The sequence below is a fragment of the Mandrillus leucophaeus genome, unplaced genomic scaffold (assembly GCF_000951045.1).
Source record: "Mandrillus leucophaeus isolate KB7577 unplaced genomic scaffold, Mleu.le_1.0 Scaffold429, whole genome shotgun sequence".
Classification (NCBI taxonomy): domain Eukaryota; kingdom Metazoa; phylum Chordata; class Mammalia; order Primates; family Cercopithecidae; genus Mandrillus; species Mandrillus leucophaeus.
The window spans coordinates 2,292,563-2,319,247 of NW_012104576.1; the positions used below are offsets into that span (position 1 = coordinate 2,292,563).

At 38.6% G+C, this 26,685-nt stretch overlaps 1 protein-coding gene across 1 annotated transcript in view; it reads left to right on the forward strand.

The window, feature by feature from the left end:
* Window positions 1-13,291: 13,291 nt before the first annotated feature.
* Window positions 13,292-26,685, forward strand: part of ITGB1 (integrin, beta 1 (fibronectin receptor, beta polypeptide, antigen CD29 includes MDF2, MSK12)) — a 40,414-nt gene continuing 27,020 nt past the window's right edge. Inside the window, exons 1-8 of the mRNA XM_011993310.1 lie at window positions 13,292-13,360; window positions 16,248-16,333; window positions 18,787-19,009; window positions 20,562-20,732; window positions 22,663-22,901; window positions 25,028-25,183; window positions 26,028-26,123; window positions 26,424-26,513. Coding sequence (XP_011848700.1) covers window positions 13,294-13,360; window positions 16,248-16,333; window positions 18,787-19,009; window positions 20,562-20,732; window positions 22,663-22,901; window positions 25,028-25,183; window positions 26,028-26,123; window positions 26,424-26,513 — 1,128 coding nt within the window. The 5' untranslated portion in view covers window positions 13,292-13,293. The remainder of the gene's footprint in view (window positions 13,361-16,247; window positions 16,334-18,786; window positions 19,010-20,561; window positions 20,733-22,662; window positions 22,902-25,027; window positions 25,184-26,027; window positions 26,124-26,423; window positions 26,514-26,685) is intronic.

The window sequence follows — 26,685 nt, forward strand, 5'->3', positions numbered from 1 at the left end:
CCTTTCTCGTGATGTGAGAACCTCGTCTTAGTCTTTGTGATGCTATAACAGAATGCCACAGACTGGGTAATTTATGTCAAGGTTCTGGGGACTGGGAAGTCCATTATCAAGGTGTTGGTATCTAGTGTCTTCCTGCTGTATCATCCCGTGGTAGAAGGCGGAAGGGCAAGAGAGCGAGAGATGAGGAGGAGGCCAAACTCGGTCTTCTATCTGGAACCCATTCCCCACTCCTCTGGTAATAGCATTAATCCATTCATGTGGCAGAGCAGAGCCCTCGTGACCTACTTACCTCTTAAAGGTCCCACTTCTCATCACTGTTGCTTCAGGGATTAAGTTTCCAACATGTGAACCTTGGGGACACGTTCAAAGCATAGCAAACCTCAAAGGTTCCTCCTTATTTCTATTTGTATTAGGTATGTTATTACCTCCCCTCAATCTTTTTTTTAAGGGTTTCTGTGATATTAGTGTTCAGAGTATTTGTATTTTGTCTACGATGTTAGTATAAAACATTTAAGGTTTTGCTGCTTTTATTACTTTATGAACACATTTGTCGGGAATCTGATTGTTAGAAAGCACATTAAATAGAATTCTACTTGGATGTGGAATCTGTAAAGAGTACAAAAAGGTTTTGACGTTGAGGATGTCAGTGTATGAATGGCTATAACAATCCACATTAATCTATTTTCTGTAGTTGTGTTACTTCTAACTTTCAAACTTTATCCTTTCTTTCATATCTTGTGTCTTCCCTAAAGTGGATCCAGTCAGTTTTCTGGTTATAATTAAACAATTGAAAAAAGCAAAGCATTCAACCGTGGTTACTTCTTTATTCAATTACGTTGTTATTGAGCGTCTCCTATAACATTTGTTAATAATCATAACAAGTAACACCCAGGTACTTACAATTGGCCAGACATTGTTTTAAATGTTTTATGCTTATCGACTTACTTAAATTTCACAAAACCCCTACAAGGTAAATACTACTGTCCCCATTTTAAAGGTGAGGAAACTGAGACACAGATTAATTTGCCAGTATAACTCTGCACTACACAATGTTGTATGATGGTAGATGCCACAAATGTCTGCTGTCGTGAAGTTCAGTGTTTTATTTTTTGATACCTCAATGTATCTCCAGTTGTTTTTATCGTTAGTTTCTTCGTTTATTAAATATTAAGACATTGCGCTAGATACAGAAAACATGGAGAAATTTCTAGAAGATGACAATTTTTAAGGCAAGTCAACCATACATATCATTAGTAGATGTATAAAAGCTACATATGCCCCAAACAGGAAACCTTTTAAATGAAGATTATTATATATGTTTTAACATACATATGTGTATGTACACATACACACACACACGGCTATATGTGAATCACCTGGCTTAGTCTTTCTTTCCTCCCCAGTTCTTGCCATGATTTGAGGGCTTCAAGAGTTCATGCAGATGATACTTCTCATACCTTGGTCAAGCAGTTTTCTTCCTTTTTTTTATTTAATGAAATTTCAGTTTATTCAGCTAGAGACTAATGTATGCCTGATAACCTAGTGATAACCCGTAAGTTATGATAACCCACAACCTTTTTATAAAGCACATAACATTAACATTCAGATGAGGCATTATAAAAAGTTCTTTAAAGAATGAAGTAGGTCGGGCACGGTGCCTCATGACTGTAATCCCAGCACTTTGGGAGGCAGAGGTGGGTGGGTTGCTTGAGGTCAGGAGTTTGAGACCAGCCTGGCCAACATAACAAAACCCCTTCTCTACTAAAAATACAAAAGTTAGCCAGCTGTGGTGGCACACGCCTGTAATCACAGCTACTCGGAGGCTGAGGCAGGAGAATTGCTTGAACCCAGGAGGCAGAGGTTGCAGTGAGCCAAGATCACGCCACCGCACTCCAGCCTGAGCGACCAAGAAGTGAAACTGTCTTAAAAAAAAAAGTCTTTACTATAATTCTTTTAAAAAACCTTGGTTCGTCTTGAAAGGTTGATGAATTTTTTGAAATATCTGCAGAAAAGGAAAATAAATTTCCCCCCCCCAAAAAATACGTAAGAACCACTTACTGGCACTTGTGTTTTAAGTATCTGGAGAAAAACAGGATAGATTTTTAAAGGCAATTAATAACAGCTATACAAGGACTTGTTTCATTTGCTTTCGCACCAAGTAAAGTAAGAGCAAATATGCTGTGGAAGACAGAGTTGGGTTTTTCCTCCTTCTCTCATATGCCCCACTTCTCCTACCAGGTCACAGTACATCAGCAGCCATCCTTGTTGCCCCACTGAGCAATCACTTTAGATTCCAGTTTTTAAATGCCTGCTCAGATGAAACCAGTAGAGTTCTTTCCCCTTAAGATAAGGTGGCAGTGAATGTTAGCAGGTATCAATTTCTTTGATCAGGAACGAAGAACTCCTTCAGAAAACTCACTTTTTTGGTCTTTGTTAACCTATCATGTAAATTCTTTTTATTGGCACACCTTGTTTACTAATTGTGATTGATTGCTATTTATGCCAAGGGAACATTCCCCAGGCATGCCTGATCTGTTTACTAATGACAAAGTATGCTTACTTTACGTAATTCCATAGGTTTTCTCTTTTATTTTTGGGAGGAGGGGTATAATAACTTGTTATTTATCAGGGCAGATCATATATTTGGATAAAAAAGAGAAACTGGCAGGTAGATCCTAAAGTACATTTCTTAACCCGAGTAACATCTGAAAACATAGATTTCAATTATATTTTGTTGAAAATTCATTCAACTTTGATGCTTATCCAGGAACTTATAATGTCAATTTCTCACAAAAATTATAACCCTCAATACATACGTATTTTCAAAAGAAAAGTCATCTTAAAGTAATATTTTTCTGTATGTTAATTGATACATTTTTATAGCAAATTGAAAATTCTGAGTAAATTGAAAGTATGTTTAACAAAATAAATACAGCATATATGTATGGTTAGCTTATACATTTATTAGTGTAAAGGCAGCAGTGAATTTGTATCTTACAACAAATCTGTAAATCCAGTTGCTTTTTTTCTGGAATTTTATGTAGTATCACTATGTTCCACAATGCTAGAAATGTCTTTGTTGGCATTAATCTATGCAGAAATTTCTGATGAGATATTTTCCCCAAATGACATGGAACTTTTTAAAACTTTTCCAAAATATATGGACATTTTATCAACCACTTATTCTTAATGAACAAAAAGTTAGATTACTACCAATTGTTCTTTTAATCTTACTCTAATGTGTTTTAAAAGTTTAGACATCTCTGATGGTTTTGCAGGTAACTGGATAAAACACGCTAGATGATTTCAAAAGATTAATCTTAGTATCTGACTCGTTTGGCACATCCTCAGTATCCAGAATAAAATCAGTAGAAATAAGAGTAATATAATTTTCAAAGAATTCATACATACTGGAAGTCTTAGGAAAAGCAGTTTTTAAATGCAAGGACTAGGAGGTTTCCTCATCTTGCTAGTTACACGCATTTCTCCTCATGAAGTAATGGCAGCTTTCTGGCTTCTTTGTGGAACTTTAGTTTGCAGAAGAGCTAGGTAATATTCCAGGACTGGCTTTGTTTGGGCTTCATAAGCCTTTAGTCTTTTGATAACCGTCTCCGGTTTATCATCCTCACACTGAGTGAGAGGATCCCCAGTCACATCATCAGTGCCCACAGTTTTGGGAAGGTTGAATTCAATGTTGTAGACTCGGCCACTGGCAGGATGAATCTAGTGAGCAGTAAGGCATTGTTTAATGACCTCAAAGGGCACATTTGGGCTAATCACTGTGTCTGTCTAAGAAGCTCTATCTAGGGCTTCTGCCTGTGGAAGTGCCCTTGGAAAACCTTCCAACAGCTAGGTATACTAGGTGAGATTTTTCAGCTCATGTAGGGCCAGCCGAATCATGACATCATCTGGGATGAGTTTCCTTTGGTCAATGAAAGCGTTAGCTAACACATCAATTTCTGTGCCCCGCAGCATGCTGTCCCGGAGCAGGTCTCCACTGGAGAGGTGCTTCACAGTGTTTGACAACTAGTGCTGTTGCCTGAGCCCAGGGCCCCCATGATCACGGCTGCTGCCACGTGGACGCCCCCTTACAGACCAAGGTCCACACCGCGCCCACACAAGGGCTTTGGCCCAGCTTTCGAGCTTACCTGCTCTGCAGCCCAGGCCCAGCTGGCTGGCAGCAGTGCTAGTGAGTGGGGACTGTGGCTCCCAGGCCTTCCCTGAACTCTGGTCTAGCAGTTTTCTTGTCTCTCAACTTTAGTGGCCATTGGCCACTGTACTGGAAACCTCGTGTGTCTTTCATCCTCTTGGCTTCCGCTCTGATTCCAGCTGGTGCTGCTGGGAACAGTCTGTGGCTCACTCCTGGCTGACTGCATGCTGCTTCAGGTGCCTCTCTTTTGCTTAACCCTGTGACTCCTCTAACCAGCTTTGTTGTCTGTTCCCTCTTCTCTGTCCCTGGGCACGTGCACTGTAGTTCTTAGAAGTGTTAGGGGAGTTAATGCCCCTTGAGGCGACCTTACCTGTGCAACTGGAGTTGATACATTTCCCTGTTGACTTTCATTGGACAGACTTTCTAAGTACTTCTCAAAAGTTTTCCACAAGATCAAGTCCTCAGGTACTCAGTATGTTAAAGATAGTATCTTTGTATTGGCTTTTTCTCTTTTTCTTGGTTCACCATGTTCAAAGTGTCTCTCTCTTTTCCTGGGGTCACCTTCCAGTAAACTGCCTGCACGCAAGTTCTGGTCCCAGGCTCTGCTTTGGCAGAACCCTAGCTAAAACAGTGACCTAGTACTGTATTTTTAATACAGGCTTCCCCCCTCCCCACAAGACTGCCTGTCTCTGAAATTGTAAATTCTTAACTGTCTTAGGTTCCAGCTCTTTTCACTTCCTTGTTTGCGTGGTCCCCTCTCCTCTCACCTCCCTGGTGTGATGTCTGGTCTTTTGACTTTTTCCTCTTTTTTGTTAACTTTTTGTTAGCACTGCACCTTCTTTGCCCCCCACCCCTACCTTTCCTCTTGCACCTGCCCTGCAAACCAGGAAGTAAATTTAGTGATTCCAAATCGGAGTCTGAGGGACCATGGGAGGTATTCTCAGAGATTTGGGCATTTCTACAAGAATTGAAAACAAATTGTACTTTCATGTTAATAATAAACATTTAGTTTATCTGGTTGACCATCTTATAACCCAGTTAATATAACTTCAGCGTCTATGTTTGTACTTGGAAGTTAATTTTGGTTTCATAATGTATAAGAGCCATGAGCATGAGACATTTTATATCTATCTTTAAGTTGGCTTATATATTTAAAGTAATTGAAAATTTAAATTGTCATTTGGATATCCATAGTAACACTTTTCTGTTTAGAGAAGTTCTGCACATTAAGTAATTCTGAGACATTCTTCTGAGTAATGTCAGAGAAAAATGTCACACAATTCAGTATAGTTCAGCAAATATATTTTTACCTTTTAAAATCTTTTGAGACAGGGTCTCACTCCATTGCCCAGCCTGGAGTGCAGTGGTGTGATCATAGCTTACTGCAGCTTCCACTCCGGGACTCATGGCCCTCTCCCCTGGTCCCCACCCCCACCAAGTTTTGCTGTGTTGCCCAGGCTAATTTATTTTCTTATAGAGCCAGGATCTTTAGCCGGGCATGGTGGCTCATACCTGTAGTCCCAGTTACTTGGGAGGCTGAGGTGGGAGGATTGCCTGAGCCCAGGAGGTTGAGGCTGCAGTGAGATGTGATCACACCACACCACTGCATTCCAGCCTAGGCTACACAGCAAGATCCTGTCTCCAAAAAAAAAAAGAAAAAAGAGAGAGAGACAGGGTCTCGCTCTGTAACCCAGGCTAGTCTTGAACTCCTGCCTCAGGCAGTCCTCTTACCTCAGCCGCTCAAAGTGCTGAGATTGCAGGCATGAGCCACCATGCCTAACAGCAGAGTTTTTGAGCATAGACTTTGTGCCAAGTATTTCTAGTTGTGATAGCTATAAATAAGATACACCCAGGCCCTATTTTCTTGGAGCCTAGAATCCATCAGGGAAGACATGTTAGCAGATAGAAGTGAAATGAGTGTTACAAATATGCCTGTATAAATTAGGGTGTCCAATACCTGGTGGGCTTTCACCATTGCAGGCTCTCACTGTAATGCTATTGTGTTTTCCTAATTTTCTGCAACCCCTAAGCCCTACCTTTTTTCCTAGGAGTTGTTCTTCCTATTTCAGAAAAAAACAGTCATACATGAATGAACTCTGTTTGCTTTCTCACCTCCTGCTCTGCCTTAGAAGAAAGGCACCATGTCTCTGTTTAGGGTGATCCATCCCCTTGGGCTCCAGATGCCATCCCTCTTTGCTCCAAGGAGGTCTGGCTTCATCACTTACCTTTTCTCTTTCTTGTGTCTTCACCTCTTCAAGTTTGCCCCCAGCTCTCCTTTCTTCGTAAGTATTCTTTTCATCCCAATCGCATCCATGTTCATAAGTTCAGTTAGCACCTAGGTTATGACAACTCTGATGTCTGTGTCTCTAACTCTTGACTTATCTCCTGAGATCCATACTCATGTCCTAGCTTCCCAATAGGCATCTTCCCTAGATTTCACAGTAAACCTCATTTTCTCCCCTAACCCCATTCTCCCTCCTACATCTTCTTTATTTAAAAGTGATGATTATTCTAAATTCCTTTATTTCTCCCATCCTTTCTTCTCCAAGTAAACAGCAGATCCCTCATAGCTGCCTTCTAATCATTGTTCGTCTTCTTGTTTGTTGCTGTTATCTGAATGTAGACATTTGTCATCTCTCACTTGAACCTTTACAGTAAATTCTGTATTTGTCTTCCAACTCCTGTCTTGCCCCCTATCCTTTTCTCCACTGAGTTTCTGCCATGTATATGTAGACGTGTTACTAGCCTGCCCAAATTTTTTCGGTTCCCCTCCTATTTATAGAATGGAATCCAAACTCTTTTAGCATGGATGGTATTTGGCTCTCTGTAACGTAGCTCCTCCTGCCTGCTTGGTCTTCGTTCCTGTTATTTCTAACTCATAAGTCTCAGAAATATTTCAAAATTCCCTTTGGCCTTTTTGATATTTTAAGATTTTAATATAATATAATTTATACTTACAATAGAAAATTATAAGGAGAAAATAACTCATTCCACCAACAAGATATAGCTACAAAAACATACGTTTTTCTAGTCTTTTTTTCTGTAAAGAGAGAAAAAGTGAGACAGTTCCAATTTTGGATTGCAGGGAGCTGCCCAAATGCATATGCTTAGAAATAAGATTAAGAAGGAGTTTCGCCTTGGGACTGCATGGCTTTGCATGTGCAGACCTTTTGCCTGGAATATCTTCTCTCCACTTTTCTCCACACCCGTCTCCTGTGTGCCTTCAAGTCTAACTGAAACACTGCCATGTCCCTGACGCCTCTGAACTTGTCCAGGCAGATTTCAGTGTCCTCAGTGCACTGCGTCCCTGTTTATTACTGAAACCATCATATCATAATAATTTGTATTTTTGTCCTTGAACTGAAAGTTCCTTGAAACAGTGAGTCTTGTATTTCCTGATATGGCTCAAAACCTGACACAGCTGCCTGAAGAGGAACCTCCAGAAAGGCGGGGGAAACCAGTAGAGCTCAAGGGAGTAGAGTATGTTAAAGCATGGTGAATAGTCTTACATGTTGCTTTGTGTAAATTCTTTGGTAGTAAACTGATATACTTCTTCAAGTACATATTGTAGTGAGTCAAAAAACATGTGAATGAATGAATGAATGATGAATGAATGAATGCAGAGTAAGTTAAGGCCTGGAAAGAGTTATTTTGCAAGAGTAGTTTCACATATATGGTTGGGCATGGACATCAGTTATACAGTTATGTGCCACATAATGACGTTTTGGTCAATGATGGACCACATACACGGCAGTGGTCCTATAAGATTATAACGGAGCTGAAAAACACCTCTTGCCTAGTAATGTGATGTCGTAGTACAACACATTTCTCACATGTTTGTGGTGATGCTGATGTAAACAAATCGACTATGCTGCCAGTCATGTAAAAGTATAGCATGTAAATTACAGTGCATAATACTTGATAATAAACAGCTGTGTTACTGCTTTATATATTTACTGCACTGTATTGTTTTTTGTTTTTTTTAAAGATGGAGTCTAGCTCTGTCGCCAGGCTGGAGTGCAGTGGCACAATCTCGGCTCGCTGTAACATCCATCTCCTGGGTTCAAGTGATCCTCCTGCCTCAGCCTCTTGAGTAGCTAGGACTACAGGTGTGCGCCACCACACCCAGCTAATTTTTGTATTTTTTGTAGAGACGGGGTTTCACCACGTTGGCCAGAATGGTCTCGATTTCTTGACTTTGTGATCTGCCCATCTTGGCCTCCCAAAGTGCTGAGATTACAGGCGTGAGCCACCACCACCAGCCTGTTGTTATTTGAGAGAGTATTTCTCCTTATATAAAAAAAGTTAAAACAGCCTCAGGCAGGTCCAGGTCCTTCAGGAAGTAGTCCCGAAGAGGGAGATCTTTTAGGAGATGACAGCTCCATGTGTCATTGGAGACAGGATATGTAGGTGCAGGACAGCGACATTGATGATCCTGACCCACGCCGCTGTGCAGGCCTATGCTAATGTAGTGTGTGTGTTTGTGTCCACAGTACCGTGTATAGTAATATCAGTGATGTCCTGTTCAGTGAGTGTTCTGTGCAGTGTACTCACTTGCCCCACTCACTCACTCACCCACCCACCCAGCCACCCACCCAGAGCAGCTTCCAGTCCTGCAAGCTCTATTAATGGTAATAGCGGTGTATCAATTTTAAAATCTTTTGTACCATACTTTTGCTGTAGTTTTTCTATGTCTAGCTGGGTGTAGATACACACATGCTTGCTGCAGTATTCTGGTTGCCTGTAGTGTTCAGGACAGTTGTGTAGCCCAGGGGCAATAGGCTATACCGTAGAGCCTGGGTGTGTAGGAGACCACACCATCTCGGTTTGTGTAAGTGCACTCTGATGGTTGCACAAAGATGAAATTGCCTTCGCATTTCTCAGAGCTCTTTCTTCATTAAGTGACACGTGAAGGTACTGGCTTGAGGAGAGGGAAGGTAGGTAGGAAATGGAGATCAGTGTAGACAACTGTTTCTAGGTCTTTGACTGTGAAGAGGAGACAAGCATTAGAATTAGGCCAGCATCTGAAAGGCATCTTTCCCTGTTATACCCTCATACTCTGTTTCATATGGAATGCCATTGGGAGGAAACCCCTTTGGGTCCTTTTCTCAGCATAAGAATCACCTGGAGTCCAGGCCCCATGCTCAGAGATTGTGGATTTTAGGCCTAGGGTGGGCATCCAGGTAAACCCAATGTGGTTGTTCCCTAGGCCAACTTAGAAAAGTGCTGTCCTGGGGGCTTTGTGGCATAGGACTTGGGTGCCTGTTCCTTCCCCTTCCTTGCACATGTGCAGGGGGCACCCACTACCGGTAGAAGGGAAGACCAGCAGCGTTGAGAGACCAGCAGCGTTGAAAGCGAGGCTCCCTGGCCCTCTGCCTCTCGTTTCCTGTCCAGGTCTCTGTGGCTTGCCTCTCTCAGGCCACTTCTAACTGTGGTCTCCGCTCTACCTCCTGGTCCTGTAGGTCTTCTGGATTCTTAATCGGCCTCATCCTCTAGCCTTTCCGTTTCCTGGAGAGAAAGCCTGGCCTTTTACAGACATCACTAGCCAATGGCAGTGCCTCTCTATTTCTTGCCAGTGCCCTGCCAGTCGCAGGATCGTTAACATCTGTCTTTAAACTGTTTCCAGCTGCTGGCCTTGTTCTCTCAGCTGTTCTTTAACACTGAAGCCTTGTTTTGCCTGCTTCTGGGTTTGGAGCTCTTCTGGAGGTATGAGGGTTTCAGATGGTTGATTTTTGCCTTGTCAAGGTTTATAGAAGGAAAAGGACAGTGACATTTAAAGTAGTGTGGCTTTGAATATTAGGAATCATTTTTTGTTACCTAATAACTTCATCTTAGTGGTGATTGTCTGAATTGTATGATATGTTGACAGATTTCTCAAAGCAGTCTCTAGCGATCATTAAACAGCCTGAGTTGTATCCTGAAGAAACATGTATCTGTCCATATATGGAACAAATAGTTGTTCCATTCCCTTTGTGTGGAAACTGCCTGCATGCTTCATTCATCACAGTAATGCATTTCCCCAGGAACTTTTGATGTTCCAGGTGTCTGTTGTCATAGCTTTGGAATCATTGATAACATTATTTGACTTGCTTAGAATTATAGTCTCATGGATTTATTACACATTAAACCTTTTAGGCAGGCCTTGGAAGATGAATTTGGTAGGCATTTCACACTTTTCTGACACTGAGATTTTGCTGGTCTCTTGGATACAGTCACAAGTAATACGTAAGCAAAACTGCACGCTCAGGCGTAACAACCTGCTGGGCTGAGCGCAAATGCAGAAGTGGATGACTTTTCACGTTACTCTTAACTCTTTTCTCTCGGGTGCTCAGAGCACAACTTAAAGCATTCTGTCTGAGCTAGGGGAATAACATTCTGGAATGTAAGCCCTTGAAGATGGAGGTCTATAAAAGAAATATTCAGTGTTAACTTGGAATTCAGTGAACTTTTTTCATATTAAAGGAAATTTATCAAGAAAAAGAACTGCACAGTTAAACTGTGCTACAGTTGTTTTCATTTAAGAAAGTAGAAAGAAGCCGGGCGCGGTGGCTCAAGCCTGTAATCCCAGCACTTTGGGAGGCTGAGATGGGCGGATCACGAGGTCAGGAGATCGAGACCATCCTGGCTAACATGGTGAAACCCCGTCTCTACTAAAAAATACAAAAAACTAGCCGGGCGAGGTGGCGGGCGCCTGTAGTCCCAGCTACTCGGGAGGCTGAGGCAGGAGAGTGGCGTGAACCTGGGAGGCGGAGCTTGCAGTGAGCTGAGATCCGGCCACTGCACTCCAGCCCGGGCGACAGAGCGAGACTCCGTCTCAAAAAAAAAAAAAAGAAAAAAGAAAGTAGAAAGAAGACTCTTAACAGTTTAAAAAACAAATGACCCTCATTTTTTTTATATTGTGCATGTAACTCTTCAGATTATATGAAACTATTAGTATTTTTTTTTATATTCCTCGCATCTTTTTTTCTTCTGCCTTGAGAAAGTCAGGTTCTTCTCATCTTATTGTGTACTTTACATCCAAAATTATTTTGTAACTCTTTTTTTTTTTTTTTTTTTTTTTTGAGACAGAGTCTTGCTCTTTCGCCAGGCTGGAGTACAGTGGCGCGATCTCAGCTCACTGCAACCTCCGCCTCCGGGGTCCAAGCGATTCTCCTGCCTCAGCCTCCTGAGAAGCTGGGATTACAGGAGTGTGCCACCACGCCCAGCTAATTTTTGCATTTTTAATAGAGACGGAGTTTCACTATGTTGGCTAGGATGGACCTCGTGATCCACCCGCCTTGGCCTCCCAAAGTGCTGGGATTACAGACGTGAGCCACTGCGCCTGGCCCTCTATAACTCTAAATGTTGCTGCATTTTATTATTGTAATGACTAATGGTCCGTAAACTCGATGCAGTTAGATTTTCCTGTTATTGGATATAGGATATTTACATTTTTGCTCTTGTGAATATACTGGAGTACTATACTGAATGTGTGTGTGTATGTGTGTATCACCTTTTATGTATTTAATTATTTCCTTAGGGTAAATTCCGAGTAACTGGATTATTAGAGGGTAGAAATTTTCTTTATGGTTTTTGGTATAAATTGTCAAATTATTTCCCAAAAAGTTGTATCAGTTCACAGAGCTACCAGTTGGTTTCTCGCAGCCATCTGCTATAGGTTTGTTGGGTTAAAAAACTTTCCGTTTTTGCTAGTTCATCTTATGTTGCTTTAATTTACATTTTTCAATAATGATTAAACCTAAACTTTTTTTGTATAAATTTGCTTTTTTGAGTATTTCTTCTTGTGAAGGGACCGATATTTATATATAATTATTAGATTGGCTGCTAGTCCAAGAGCATTAAGTAGTTAAGGGATCAAGTGAGCAACCAGTGGCCATAGCCGTCTTTGACCAATCAAAGATATAGATTCATATCGTCGTGAAAGCTTTGATTCCGAGAAAATAGTTTTATATGTGTGTATATATATGTATACACACACACACACACACACACACACACCCCTAATGGTAGGAGATTGGGGTAGTTGTATTTAATATATAGAATATTACCTAATTTTTTTGTTAGAGGTTCTAGAAGACGAGACTTTTTCAGTTTGTCTTATGCCGTCCTTGTTTCAATGGGGGAGAGGTGGGGGTTTTGGACACTCTAGGAAGTTAAAACTGAATATTTTACTAATTGCATGCATAGAAGTTGATTTTCTCTTCTTTTCTTTTCTTTTCTGTCTTTCTTTTTCTTTCTCTTTCTCTTTTTCTTTTCTTTTTTTTTTTTTTTGAGATGGAGTCCTGCTCTCACCCAGGCTGGAGTGCAGTGGCACGATTTTGGCTCACTGAAACCGTTGCCTCCCAGGTTCAAGTGATTCTCCTGTCTCAGCCTCCCGAGTAGCTGGGACTGCAGGCACCCACCACCAGGCCTGGCTAGTTTTTAGTAGAGCGGGGGTTTCTCCATGTTGGCCGGGTTGGTCTCAAACTCCTGACCTCAGGTGATCTGCCTGCCTCAGCCTCCCAAAGTGCTGGGATTCCAGGTGTGAGCCACCGCTCCTGGCAGAAGTTGATTTTCTTAAAAAAGAGAGATAATAGGAAAACAAGCTCAAAAATCTATTTGGAGCCTTATACAGGATGTTGGCCTTAGCTTGAGGAGAAATAAAAACTGGTGAAGCGCATTGTTAGCAGGGGGATGACTTGATCAGGTTTTTGAAAATGAATGTTCAGCATTGAGGTAACTGAGACATCTGGATATGCCGGTCTGGGCCCCTGGGAGTTGCAGGAGATAATGGAGATAGAGATTCCGTGAACTGAGTACTGTTGGTAGCTTTTATGGTGTTGAGGAATACCTAACACTGATTTTTTTTCTTTTTTGAGCCCTGTTAATTAAATGTTAAAATATATTTAGTTTGCTTTAGAGAAAGGCACGAATGGATTCTGGGGCTCTGGTATGGAAGCTATTTCGCAGTGTAGGTGCAAGGTGAGGGAACCAGCTAGGGAGGAAGATGGGTGAGGGTCTGTGGAGAGGGGCTGGAGTGAAATGGTTTGAGAGACAACATGTTTATAAAAGCAATAGAAGGTACAGTGGGGGAATACTTTCTATTTAATGCATTTTTCATTTTACTTCTTTCTAATTAATACAAGGCACATTTTACATTTCAGATGAATTTACAACTGATTTTCTGGATTGGACTGATCAGTTCAGTTTGCTGTGTGTTTGGTCAAACAGGTAAAAAAAAAAGTTTTCTTAGTTGTCCTTTCATTTCTGTATCTTGTATTGCTCTTTGACCAGTTAGGTTCATGTGAGAACCTAAGTCGTAATCATGCTGCTCCTTCTGGAAGCCCTGCAGTTATCCCTCTCACTCAGAGAAAGGTCAAGATCCTTCATGGTCAGGCTCCCCTCACCCCTGTCACCCGGGATGATGGGAAACAGGTTGGCTGGTGAAGTACTAAAATGCTAGGGGTTGAACACACTGCAGGAAAATCTTCTGAGAACACGAGAGTGTGTAAGTGAACAGAAGGCAAAGGCAAGTAGTATATTTAGAAGCAAATGAAGTAGATGTATAGAATGGAGGATTATGAACTATCCATTATTATCTACAAAGACTTTCTAGAAGACATTCTCACTCTTTGATAAAAAAGTCTTGCAAAATGTTGGCATCATCTAGGAGAGCAGTGAAAATAAAGCTGAAAATGTATTTAACACTTCTATAAAGATGTGGCTCCACATCTGGAATAATGGATATCCAGTTCTGTCGTCTAAATCTTGAAAAACTACACTGCATAGAGCAGTTTGAGATCAGGATTAGAAGGTAGTAAAAATGAAGCAGGAGACCGTAAAAGTATCGATACATTTAAATTACATAAAATCAACAATAGCAAAAAAATTCTGTCAGAACACTGTAAACAAGATGAGAAACTAAACACAGGTTCAACTTCATTAATGTGTGTAGAAATCCAGTAAAAACTGAGGAACATAAAAAAATTTGCAAAAGACATATAAAAGACATAGTAAAAATATGAAACAATGTAAAACCTGAAATTGGTAGGCTTGACCACTGAATTGATATTCTATTTTACACTTATTAAACGAGCAACAGTTTTTGAATATTAAAGCACTTTGTTTTCTTGGGAATGTGATAAAATGGTATTTGTACACTGCCATTTTGTGGGAGCTTATATTAGTAGTGTTGCCCTATGGTATCCATGGGGAATTGGTTCCAGGACCTCCTTCAGATACCAAAATCCACAAATGCTCATTGACCCTGATATAAAATGGCATGATATTTGCATATACCCTACACATATCCTCCTGTATACTTTAAATCTTCTCTAGATTACCTATAATACCTAATACAATGTAAATACTATGTAAATAGCTTTTGTACTGTATTGTTTAGGGAATAATGACATGAAGAAAAGTCTGTACATGTTCAGTACAGACACTTTTTTCCCCCAAACATTTTTGATCTGTGGTTGCTTGAATCCACTGATTTGGAAACCACAGATACAGAGGGTCAACTGCATATTACTTTTGGGTAGAAATTAGTGTGTATAGAGAATTTTAGAAGTGTTAATATACTCTTCAACTTAGTAGTTAGTTATTCTTTTGGGATGTTTGAAAAGGAAATAGATGGGTACTAAGGTTTATATATAAGACTGGTCATCAGCATGTGTATATGCGTGTAGTACAGTATGTGTATATGTGTACTTGGGGTATTTATGTGTGCATGTGAGCAAGCATGTGTGAACTGTGCACACTTACATTTGGAAACAATCTAAATTTATCCAGCATTAAATAGAGTATACTCATATTGAAATATTACATAATCATTAAAAGCTTTTTAATTCTTTTTAAAAAGAATTTGTAGTAAGAATAAAGCACTTAGGATAAGATATAAAAAACAGTATACAAAACTGTACAACTGTATATATAAAGTGTATCCTCAGTTTCATGTAAATAATACATCTATTAATATATATATATGCTTGCTTCCCCTTGCTATTTATCTGCATAGGAAAAAGACTGGAAAGAAATAGGCAAAAATGTTAGCAACAGTCCTCTCTTAGTTAACAGATTCAGTGAGTTTTAGTTTTTTCTTTATGCTCTTATGTGTTTTCCAGATTTTCTGTAAGAAGCATGTGCTGGGTTTATAATCAGAAAAGATACATTGGAGACAGTCTGTATTAGTGCTTACCATGTAGAAGGCATACTCTTCCTTAGGTGGATGCAAAGAAACCTAAAACATACTTTGAACATAGGGCCTGAGAAATTCTGGGATTATGGATTAGATGAATATGGACTTTTCAGTTATTTAACATACTGAAAGCAAAGGGAAAGCCCTGAAGATTCTTGTGGGTATGGTAGTATGAGTTAAATAAAGAAATAATGCTTTACCCAGTTGTAAGAAAACTCATGAGATTTATGACAATCAAGAATGATAAATTCTGAATTATGCCTTTGAAAAAAAGAATGTTGTCTTTGATATAGAAGACAAGGAAGATAACTAATGTCTCTCTGTGGCTTTCAGTGTCAAGGTGATCAAAAATCATGGTCTTAAATTTCGCATTGTTCTCACTGGTTTGTGGGAGCTAAAAATTAAAACAATTGAACTCATGAAGATAGTAGAAGGATGGTTACCAGAGGCTGGGAAGGGTAGTGAGAGGATGGGGAAGTCTAGAGTGTTACTGGTTACAAAAAAATAGAAAGAATGAGTGACCTAGTATTTGGTAGCACAACAGGGTGACTGTAGTCAATAATAATATAGTTGTATATTTTAAAGTAACTAAAAGAGTATAATTGGATTCTTTGTAACACAAAGGATAAAGCCTTGAGAGGATGAACACCCCGTTTACCACTATATGACTGTTATGCATTGTATGCCTGTATCAAAATATCTCATGTACCCCATACATGTGTACACCTACTATTTACCCACAAAAGTTAAAAATTAAATTTAAAAAATCCTGCTGTCTTTGGGGAAGGTCTAGTTTAGATGGTAACTACGTGATAGTATTTATATTTAACATATATATTGCATTGTCATTGTGATTTTGATTTTTCATTATTTTCTCTCTGACACTTTACATAAAATGTTCTTTCTTCTTTCTGACAGATGAAAATAGATGTTTAAAAGCAAATGCCAAATCATGTGGAGAATGTATACAAGCAGGGCCAAATTGTGGGTGGTGCACAAATTCAGTAAGTAAGGTTGCTCAAGTCCTTTCCATTTCTTCTCTGGTCATTTAGTGTGACTCAGTGCTATATCCTTGGGAAGCACATATTAATTTTTGTGTAAATCAATACTTATTGAATAACCTAATGGTCTGGAGCTATGTGGTTCAACACAGCAGCCACTAGGCATATGTGGCTATCGAGCACTTTCATACAGATTAGAATTGCTCTGAGTTTCAAAGATATACACGATTTCAAAGACTTAGTATTAAATAAATAATAATGGTGAAATGATAATTTTTGTATATTTAAAAATAATGTTATACCTGTTAAAATTAATGTTCTCTTTTTCTTTTTTTAGTGTGGCTACTAAACAGTTTTAAAATACATATATTCGTAGCTCATCTTTGTGGCAAGTATTGTATTTTTACTGGAGAACCTTCAAAAAAATCCTAGTCATTTAGTTTGACTGTTTTAGATTTCCCCCTTTTTGATGGGGAGGTATGAATTAACCTTCCTAATTATATTTGAGTTAAAACTACTAGAATTGATTTGCATCCCAATATAAGCTCATTGAGGTCAATTAGGGTTTGGATTTTATTCACTTTTGTCATCTCTGTGCTTTTGCTAATACGGTACCTTCCACAAAGCCTACTAAACGTTCAATGAGTCAATGAATGAATGAATGAATCAAAAGAGATGGTAAGGAGAAGTCATTTTGAGGTTGTATAATTTATTCACAGACTGAATAACTAATATCAGAAGGTCAAGGGGTTATTGATTGTGTTTTCATGCAGGCATTTGGGTCCAAATTTCAAGTACCTGTATTTGTACGCCTAAGTGGTCAAGTGTCAGATATGTCGTATGATTTGACCACATGAAAGAAAAAATGAGAAGTTTTGGGGTTTTTTTTTTCAAAAATTTTCTAATGGTACTTTCAAAAAGTGGTGTGTTGGGATTACATTGGCAACAGTGGAGGAAATAAGGAGTGTTGTGAGTTTGTCTCAGGGAAGGCTTATGTAACTGAAGCTCTCGGTTTTCATACCTGAAAATGAGGCTGATAATATCCGCTTTATCTATTGTTACACTAATTAGAATTGATGAACTTAAAGCAGTTTCACTTAAAAAGTTCTAAATAAGTGGTAGCTGCTATTATTGTTAACATACCCGTTTTATGGGGACTATAGTTTATCTGTAGTTGAGGATTATCTTGGCTTTTGAACTTTGGAGCATAATTCTTAAAATTTTAAAGGCTTTCTGAATATATTCAGTGAAATTTTATTTGGGTGTCATGATTGTAAAGTTTCCTGGATTGATTAGTATTTAGAAATGTGTAATTCACTAGGATCTTGTGCTTTGGTAGGTAGTAGTTTAGGTTTAATAAATGAAAGTAGTGCAGCTTTGAATTATCTGATTTTGGTATTCCCCTCCAGTTGTTGATTACATAAATACTCTAATTAGTGTGATGTTTCTCTTAAATATCCCTGTAAAAACCATTGTGTTCTTTAAATTTAAATATCTTCACTTACTATTACTTTATACAGCACCATTAAATTGATACTTAATAAATAAATACCATATATAATGTCACTGATCCCCCTCCCCATTTTCACATTTCATGAAACACTTCTATTCACAGTCTTTATATAGATCTTTAACAGCAGTGTTTTTGAATTCACTAAGGTACTTTTCAGTTATCTGATTAAATTTTTATTTGTATCTAAGTTGTTTAAGGTATAGCACATTTAAAATCTTTGTCATTACTAGAAATTTTACTGCTGCAAATATCCATTCTCCTGCCATTAGGACCTTTTTTTCCTTTTTTGAAATTTACCTGGCATTAGGACCTTTACCGTTGTCATATACTTACTATTTTGCTTTTTAAAAAATTTTAAAAAACGTATTTACAGTAATAGCTAATACTTGAAGTTTTTTCAAACTTGTGGGAATACTTATTTAATCTGTGCTAAATTTCGTGTTCTCCTTTTAAAAAATGCCATAATTAATTGAGATGCTTTTAAGCTCATCTGTTTTCCCTAAACATTGGGTCGTTCAGCATATTGTGGTGGGGAGAGCGCCACATGAGAGGCTTTGTAAGGACTTTTCAAAGGGAAATTTTGGAGAAATGATCTGATATTTGAGTGTATGTGTATACATTATTAGTAGCCATTAACCATGCTCAATTAGTGATTTCACTAAAGAAATTGTTTTTGATTAGATACTCTGAATTACAAGATAGAGCATTTACTATGTACACTTGGGTCAGTTCTGGGAAAGGTATTACTTTCTTGGAAATGATTGTTTTTTAACAAGAACCCTTACCACAGTTTGGATGAAGGGAGCGTTTTGTTAAAAAGCCAGAATTGAGGTACAGTAGATGTGATTTGATGTTTTGCAACTTAATTGCTTATTTGCAATCATTGTGTAAAAAGGTTTGACCATTACACTTTTCATTTATACCTGTATTTTATGTCATTTAGACATTTTTACAGGAAGGAATGCCCACTTCTGCACGATGTGATGATTTAGAAGCCTTAAAAAAGAAGGGTTGCCCTCCAGATGACATAGAAAATCCCAGAGGCTCCAAAGATATAAAGAAAAATAAAAATGTAACCAACCGTAGCAAAGGAACAGCAGAGAAGCTCAAGCCAGAGGATATTACTCAGATCCAACCACAGCAGTTGGTTTTGCGATTAAGATCAGGTATGGAATATGGAAGCCCAACTCTGTGAATACCTGTGTGTTTACTTGAAGCATTTGATACCAGCTTTATGCAAACTCTGACCATTTTCTGTTGAAGGCTCATTTTTACATGTGGACTGGCACTCAAAAATGTGGAATTGGTTAAATTTTAGAAAAGTTTTGCATATACAACAATTGTAAAACATATATACTTGGAATAATATTAAATGTTGCCTTATGTTCAAAGTAAATTTTGTTAAAGATTCAGAAAATATTAATTAGCTTTAGTGAGTTTTAAAAATCAAAGTGTTCATCCTCTGGTCTAATTATGTAATATATTATAAAAGCAACAATTTAACCTGTTCTTTTCCTTTGCATTTGTTTAGTATTATTAAACTGTGAAGGTTTTTGTAATTATGTCTGTCAGTCCCACATCTAAACATGAAGGAAAAGACAAGCCCTCTTTCTCCCTTTTCTGGTTTCCAACCTTCTTGTCAGGAGAATGGTAGAGTGGCCCTGTCCCCTGACTTCCCTCCCGGAGCCCTTCCTCCCCTCCCGGTGCCCTTCCTCCCCTCCCGGTGCCCTTCCTCAGCCAGGTCAGCCCTCTCCTCATCCTGCTCTAGCAAAGCTCCACCATCGCATTCAGCCTGCAGACCCAGGGGACCCTTGTCAGGGCTTTTTTTTTTTTTAAACACTTCTGTACCAAGTAACACTTTGTACTTTTTGAAATGCTCTCCCCTTGATCAGTGATACTACTCCTCGGTTTTTCCTTGTGTCTCTTACCTTTGCCTTCCAGGCCTCTTTTTGTGTCTTTTTTCTTCCTCCCTTTTTGTAGTCCACCTGAATGTCAGTTTTGCTCTCATGGCTTTAAAACCAGTTGTATGCTGCAGCAACAGAGACTTTTTTCTTGAGCTCCAAACCCATTTCTCCAAGTGCCTATTAGAAATTTTTATAGAGAAAACTACAAGTTAAAATTTTAATTACATTTTCATCCAAACCTTCTTTCTCGTGTATTTCCTAAGTAAATTACATTAACATCTCTTGCATTTCTCTCCTCCTCCTTCATCGTCTCTCTCTGGGTTTGTTTTGTAGATTAGCTAGTCTCTTTGCCTCAGTAATTTATTTTTAAAGCTTTCTGCCAGGTTTTCTAAAGTAAAAATTGGATCGTGTTATTCACTTGCAGGGAGTGGCTTCCCATTACACACAGAATGGAGTTCACAACTTCAGTGTCTAAAAAGTTGTACGCTATCACGTGTTCTGCCTTGCTCTCCCCAGACTAATTTATGGTGTTCTATTTGTTTCCTTCTCTTGTAAACTGACTTTTTGTCTGTTTTGTCCACTGTGGATTGGGAATGTCTTTTTTTATCGTTGCATCCTGAAGGCCTGGTGTTTTAAGTATTTGTTGAATGAAATTGAATTCATACCCATTGAGTTACTTATGGAATTCCCAGATTTTTGTAAAAATTATGACAGCATGTTTTATTTTATTGTGTTTACCATGTAAATCACATTTATTTGTTTCTTCTCGTTTGCCAACAGGCAAGTTTCATTTTCTAATCTCTTGTCTAATTAGGGGAGCCACAGACATTTACATTAAAATTCAAGAGAGCTGAAGACTATCCCATTGACCTCTACTACCTTATGGACCTGTCTTACTCAATGAAAGACGATTTGGAGAATGTAAAAAGTCTTGGAACAGATCTGATGAATGAAATGAGGAGGATTACGTCCGACTTCAGAATTGGTAGGAATGTTGGAAACATTGATCATTTTCATTATAAAGTCTTGGCAATTCTCAAATGTTGTTTTATGTTTTCTTCCTTTGTTACTCTCTACATACTTGTGAGATAAACAGGCCAGTTTTTTAGCCTTTTCTGAGTGGAAATTGATATTCCAGTCACACGTTTAATAATCTTTTCTGCCACCTTGTTCCTCTGTCACTGGATGCTACTGTTTAACACAGATTGTACCTCATAATGACTTGCATGCTTGTTTTCACACTAACTTGATCATTTATCTTACGACTTATTTTATTTTATTTTTATTTTTATTTTAAGAGTTTCGCTCTTGTTGCCCAGGCTGGAGTGCAATGGTGTGATCTCGGTCACTGCAATCTCCGCCTCCTGGGTTCAAGTGATTCTCCTGCTGCAGCCTCCGGAGTAGCTGGGATTATAGGCGTCTGCCACCACGCCCAGCTAATTTTTTGTAACTTAGTAGAGATGGGGTTTCACCATGTTGGCCAGGCTGGTCTCGAACTCCTGACCTCAGGTAATCCACCTGCCTTGGCCTCCCAGAGTTTTGGGATTACAGGCGAGAGCCCCCACGCCTGGCTCTTAGGACTTATTTTATAAACATGTATTGAGTACCCAGATTTTATCTAATTACTAGTTAGTATGGCTGTACCTGCCTGTACAGCCTGATCTCACCTTAGACCTGGATTTTTCATATGGTGATGATCTGTTTTCCAAACCTTATTTTTCCCATTTCATGTGTCCCCAGCTTAACCTCTTTTTTGCCTGCTTCTCTCCACTCCTGTTGCTGCAGAGGTTTAGCAACAGAAAATTAGAAAGATTTAACAATCATGAGGCCTAAAAGCTACCTTTCAAAAATTAGCCCTATTTTAGTGGAAACTTTAAAAAAGAGCACTTGCTCAAAATGTTCTTTTATTCAGTAAGCATAATTCAAGGACCATGGCATTAGGGAACTCCTACCAAATTAGTCTTTTTTAAAATGGCCAGAATTCTAGAATAGTTATTCTTTTGTTCAGCATGCCATTATTGAGAGCTGGTATGCCAAGAAAATGAATGTGAGTTATTTTTAAAGTAGGGAGGCAAAATAAAAAGATTGACTTAGGTCTTAGTCCATTTGCGCTGCTTTAAGAAAATACTATAAACTGGGTGGCTTATGAACAACAGAAATTTATTTCTCACAGCTCTGGAGGTGAGAAGTCCAAGATCAAGGCAGATTGAGCATCTGGTGAGGGCCCTCTTCTGGGTTCATAGATGATACCTTCTTGCCATGTACTCACATAGCAGCAGGGGACACAGCAGCTCTCTGGGGCTTCTTTGATGAGGTCACTGTAGGAGTCTATTCTTACGTTGCTATAAAGAAATATCTGAGACTGGGTAATTTATAAAGAAAAGAGATTTAATTGGTTTACAGTCCTGCAGGCTCTACAGGAAGCATGGCGCTAGCATCAGCAAGGCCTCTGGGAGGCCTCAGGAAGCTTCCAATCATGGCAGAAGGCAAAGTGGGGAGCAGGCTTCTCACATGGTGGGAGCAGGAACAAGAGGTGGGGGGAGGTGCCACACAATTTTAAATACCAGATTTCATGAGAACTCCCTCACTATGTCACTCACTCACTATGTCTGACCATGGCTTGGTCAGAATAGCACCAAGCCATGAGGGATTGATCTGCCCCCTTGAGCCAAATACCTCCCACCAGGCCGCACCTTCAACATTGGGGATCACGTTTCAACATGAGACTTGGGTGGGGACAAATACCCAGACTCTGTCAGTCACTAATCCCATTCATGAGGGCTCTGCCTGAATGGACATTCAGTCCGTAGTAACCAATATGTGGTAACATAGATGAATTTTTTAAAGAATGCAAATCTCTGTCTTTCCATCTATCCTTCCATTCATTCATTTATATACCATTTTTTTCTTTACAGGATTTGGTTCATTTGTGGAAAAGACTGTGATGCCTTACATTAGCACAACACCAGCTAAGCTCAGGAACCCTTGCACAAGTGAACAGAACTGTACCAGCCCATTTAGCTACAAAAATGTGCTCAGTCTTACTAATAAAGGAGAAGTATTTAATGAACTTGTTGGAAAACAGCGCATATCTGGAAATTTGGATTCTCCAGAAGGTGGTTTTGATGCCATCATGCAAGTTGCAGTTTGTGGAGTAAGCACATTCATTTCCTATAAGGGGATATTGTTTCTATTATGTGTGTGAATTTTAAGTGTGATTTTACTATGTTAATAGAAAAATTGATCTTAATTTTCATACATTTGATTATCTTAGAGAAGTAATTTAAGTAAATCCTTAAATTGCCTGTATGCAGGTGCCTTTATAAAAGCATATTTAATCTTTATGCAAACCAGGCAGTTAGTTTATTCATGCACGCTTTTAAAAGCCAGAATGCTAACCATTTGAAACAGTGGGGCAACCTCCCTGTACTGTAGCTGGTGGTCTGGATTTTAGAAAAGCCCTTGTGTCTTAACTTTCTGGTTTTGTACCAGAGATAGAATTGATGTTATTATCTGAGGCATCACCAGGAACCTTGAAATTGCTCAAAGGGAGGGTGTCTTGTATCATTTTCCTTTGGTCAGTTTTCTTCTCACTGTCTTTGAAAGACACATCTTTCACATCTTTTGAATTAGTAATTCAAAAAGAAATAACTTTTTAAGCTCTAGTTTTTAAGCTATATGAATAGATGTATTTTGAGAAGTGGTAGAGTATTTGTAATTTTAACTGTAAGATTTTTAGTAGCAAGCCCATCCCTATTGGATCAGTAATTGGCATTTTATGATCCATGTAGCAGCAGCATATTTTGAGATGACACTTTAATGGTGTGGCTGAGGCTGAAACTAGAAAACATTGTGAGGTCAAGTTTGTCCTGTGTACCTACTCTTGTCTCATTTTTGTTCCATCCAGTGCCCCCATTCTCTAGATGACCTTCTTTGATTTTAGAGGCCTCTTAATGGTTATTTTTCAGTCAATTTTTGCTAAGGTGCTAATTGATGCCCAAAATAATAAATGAAGGAATATGGATAGTAATACAAATTTTTCTATCACCACTGATGCTGGGCAATTTACTTAGTCTCTCCAGGGCTGTTTTCTTTTCTTTAAGAAGGGATGATAATAGTTATCTACCTCATAGGGCTCTTGTGAAGTTAAAATGCATCAATCTCTAAAAGTACCAGTGAGCATTCGGCAAATACCAATTCCTATATTGTGGTTACTTTCGAGTTTTCACTAGAGTGTTTGCAATTTAAGGTTAGTCCCTGCTATTGTAGCTGAAGCAGGTAGCATTCCAGGTAGTGCCTAGCCTTACACCTCTTTTCTTGCTAGCCAGTGACATATGAACCTGTTAGCATCTCCTTGTGGAGAGAGCATTCTCTGGGCTGCCTCTAACTAGGCCTTAACCTGTGGGATTAAACAAGCCATAGCACCCTTGGTTGTGGCTATTTTTCTGTGTTGGTCATGCTGATCCACTCCTCTAGATGCAAAATGATTCATCACTCCACTTTTGAAAGATTGCCAGTATTAATTAATGTGATTACCACCTTAAAGGATTTTACAGTCTTATAAAGATCTAAACAGACGTATTAAATAAATTAACTAAAGCAAGTAAATTCCTGTAGTCATAAGATTTTATAATTATAAATTACCATAGTGACAAAAAGATTTTACAGTTACTTTAGATTCTTATTGGAAAGGTCAAGAATAAAGTAAATGAGCAGATAAACAGTACTGATTGAGGAGTTAGAATGGGTGAAATTATCCTTAAACAAGATAATTATTTCTGTTATAAAAAAGGGAAGCCTCATATGGTGGGCTGATAAGGTGTATGGCATAGAATATAGAGCAGATGGGTGGATGGGGACAAGACAGCAGCAGTGGGGTAAAGTAAGAATAGGCTGAGACACTTTCATTTATTCAGCAAATGTTCATCGAGCGCTTACTGCTTGCCAAGCAGTGTGCTGGCTTGCTAGCTGCTGGAGATACGATGATAAGCAGAACCAAACCAAACCAAACAACAACAACAACAACAACAAAAAAAACAGTTTTTAAAAAGAACTGAGAGAGATGGATGGTCAGGCAAGATATAGTTGTACATGGGATGGAAGAGCTTCATTCACTGGGCTTTGTGCATTTCTCAGCAAGATAATTAGCATTGTATAAAGAGAAGACACAGAAAAAACAGAATTAGGTTAAAATACAATGGTGGCCTGTATGAAAATTAAAGGATTTTTGTTGAATTACTGTGAATAGTGTTTTAAAATTGAAATCCTTTTCTTTTCAAGTCACTGATTGGCTGGAGGAATGTTACACGGCTGCTGGTGTTTTCCACAGATGCCGGGTTTCACTTTGCTGGAGATGGGAAACTTGGTGGCATTGTTTTACCAAATGATGGACAGTGTCACCTGGAAAATAATATGTACACAATGAGTCATTATTATGTAAGTGCTTAGTTCCTTACATAGCAAATGTGTTTATGTTGGATTTTAATGTTTAATACTAAGAGTTTGTGGGTGACTGGCTTGGGGTTTCTCAGGGTTTGAGGTTTTGCTATTTTGGTAAGTAGGGGTCCTGATTGAAAGTGCAGGAAAGCTAGTGTTGCTGTTTGTGAAGATGTGGCTTTGTATTTGCTTCCTTCTGCTCAGACAAGGGCCTCACTGGGGTGGGAAAGGGATGCCCAGATGCCACTTTCACTCTTTGCCTCAACTCCCTGCCCACAGCATTTGGTAGCACAGTCAGTACTATTTCTAAATAAATAATTTATCTAGTCTCATACTCTTTGTCTTATATGATTTTTAAAAGCGGTCACTCTGCCTTTATTGAAAAGAAATATTGGCAAAAGCATTCAGGTTCTAGAAGAAATCCAAATGGGAAATCTTGGTCTTTTTCTTAAGTTGTAGATAGTAGAATATTTGATTACTGACTATTCTTTAATTTCATTGTCCCTATATTTAATATACATAGATAATCTTACTATTTAAAACCTTTTGAATATGGAATTTTTTGTTCATACATGAAAGAGAAGAGGATTAGCAATTCATGTATACACACTACTCACTTCAGCACTTTATATTTGATACTATTATTTGAAAGCAGTCTTGTAATCTACTTATATGTATGCAAAAGATTTACTCTAACTATATATAAATTACATATGTAATCTAGTTATCTAAAGCAGTCTTGTAATCGAGTTATGTATAATCTTGCATGTATGACTAGATTGAAAAATTAGAATAGATTATAAGGGTGTATTTACATACTAAAATATATTACTTGATTTCTTAGGATTATCCTTCTATTGCTCACCTTGTCCAGAAACTGAGTGAAAATAATATTCAGACAATTTTTGCAGTTACTGAAGAATTTCAGCCCGTTTACAAGGTAAATGTGCGAGATAAAAAGAACAAAATTCTAAATATTTTTGGTTGAGTTGTTAGAGGCAAATCATGTCTGAATTGAAATGTGGGAAAATGCCACTAGATAGGCAAACCGAATTTTACAAAAGTTGTTTATATTAACTTTTAATTACATATTATAAAACTGGTTTCTAGGTTTGACTCCTAAAGTTAGTTAGGATGAGACATATGGGAACTGGCATTTAAAGATAAAAGTTGCTCAGTAGATGCTAATTGGTTGAATGAATAGTAGATGTATTTTACGTGTTTTATCTTTTAATTGCAGGAACTGAAAAACTTGATCCCTAAGTCAGCAGTAGGAACATTATCTGCAAATTCTAGTAATGTAATTCAGTTGATCATTGATGCATACAATGTGAGTACATCTTAAATAAGATCAGTTTTGGACAATACCCTGTTGAGAATACTTTGTTCAAAGAAAGTGAAACTTCCTTCATACACACTTTAGCGAGCCCAAAGTACTACAGAAATCTTAAATCTTAAAGGCATATACTGATAGAATAGATGACTTTTCTGATAGAGAAGTT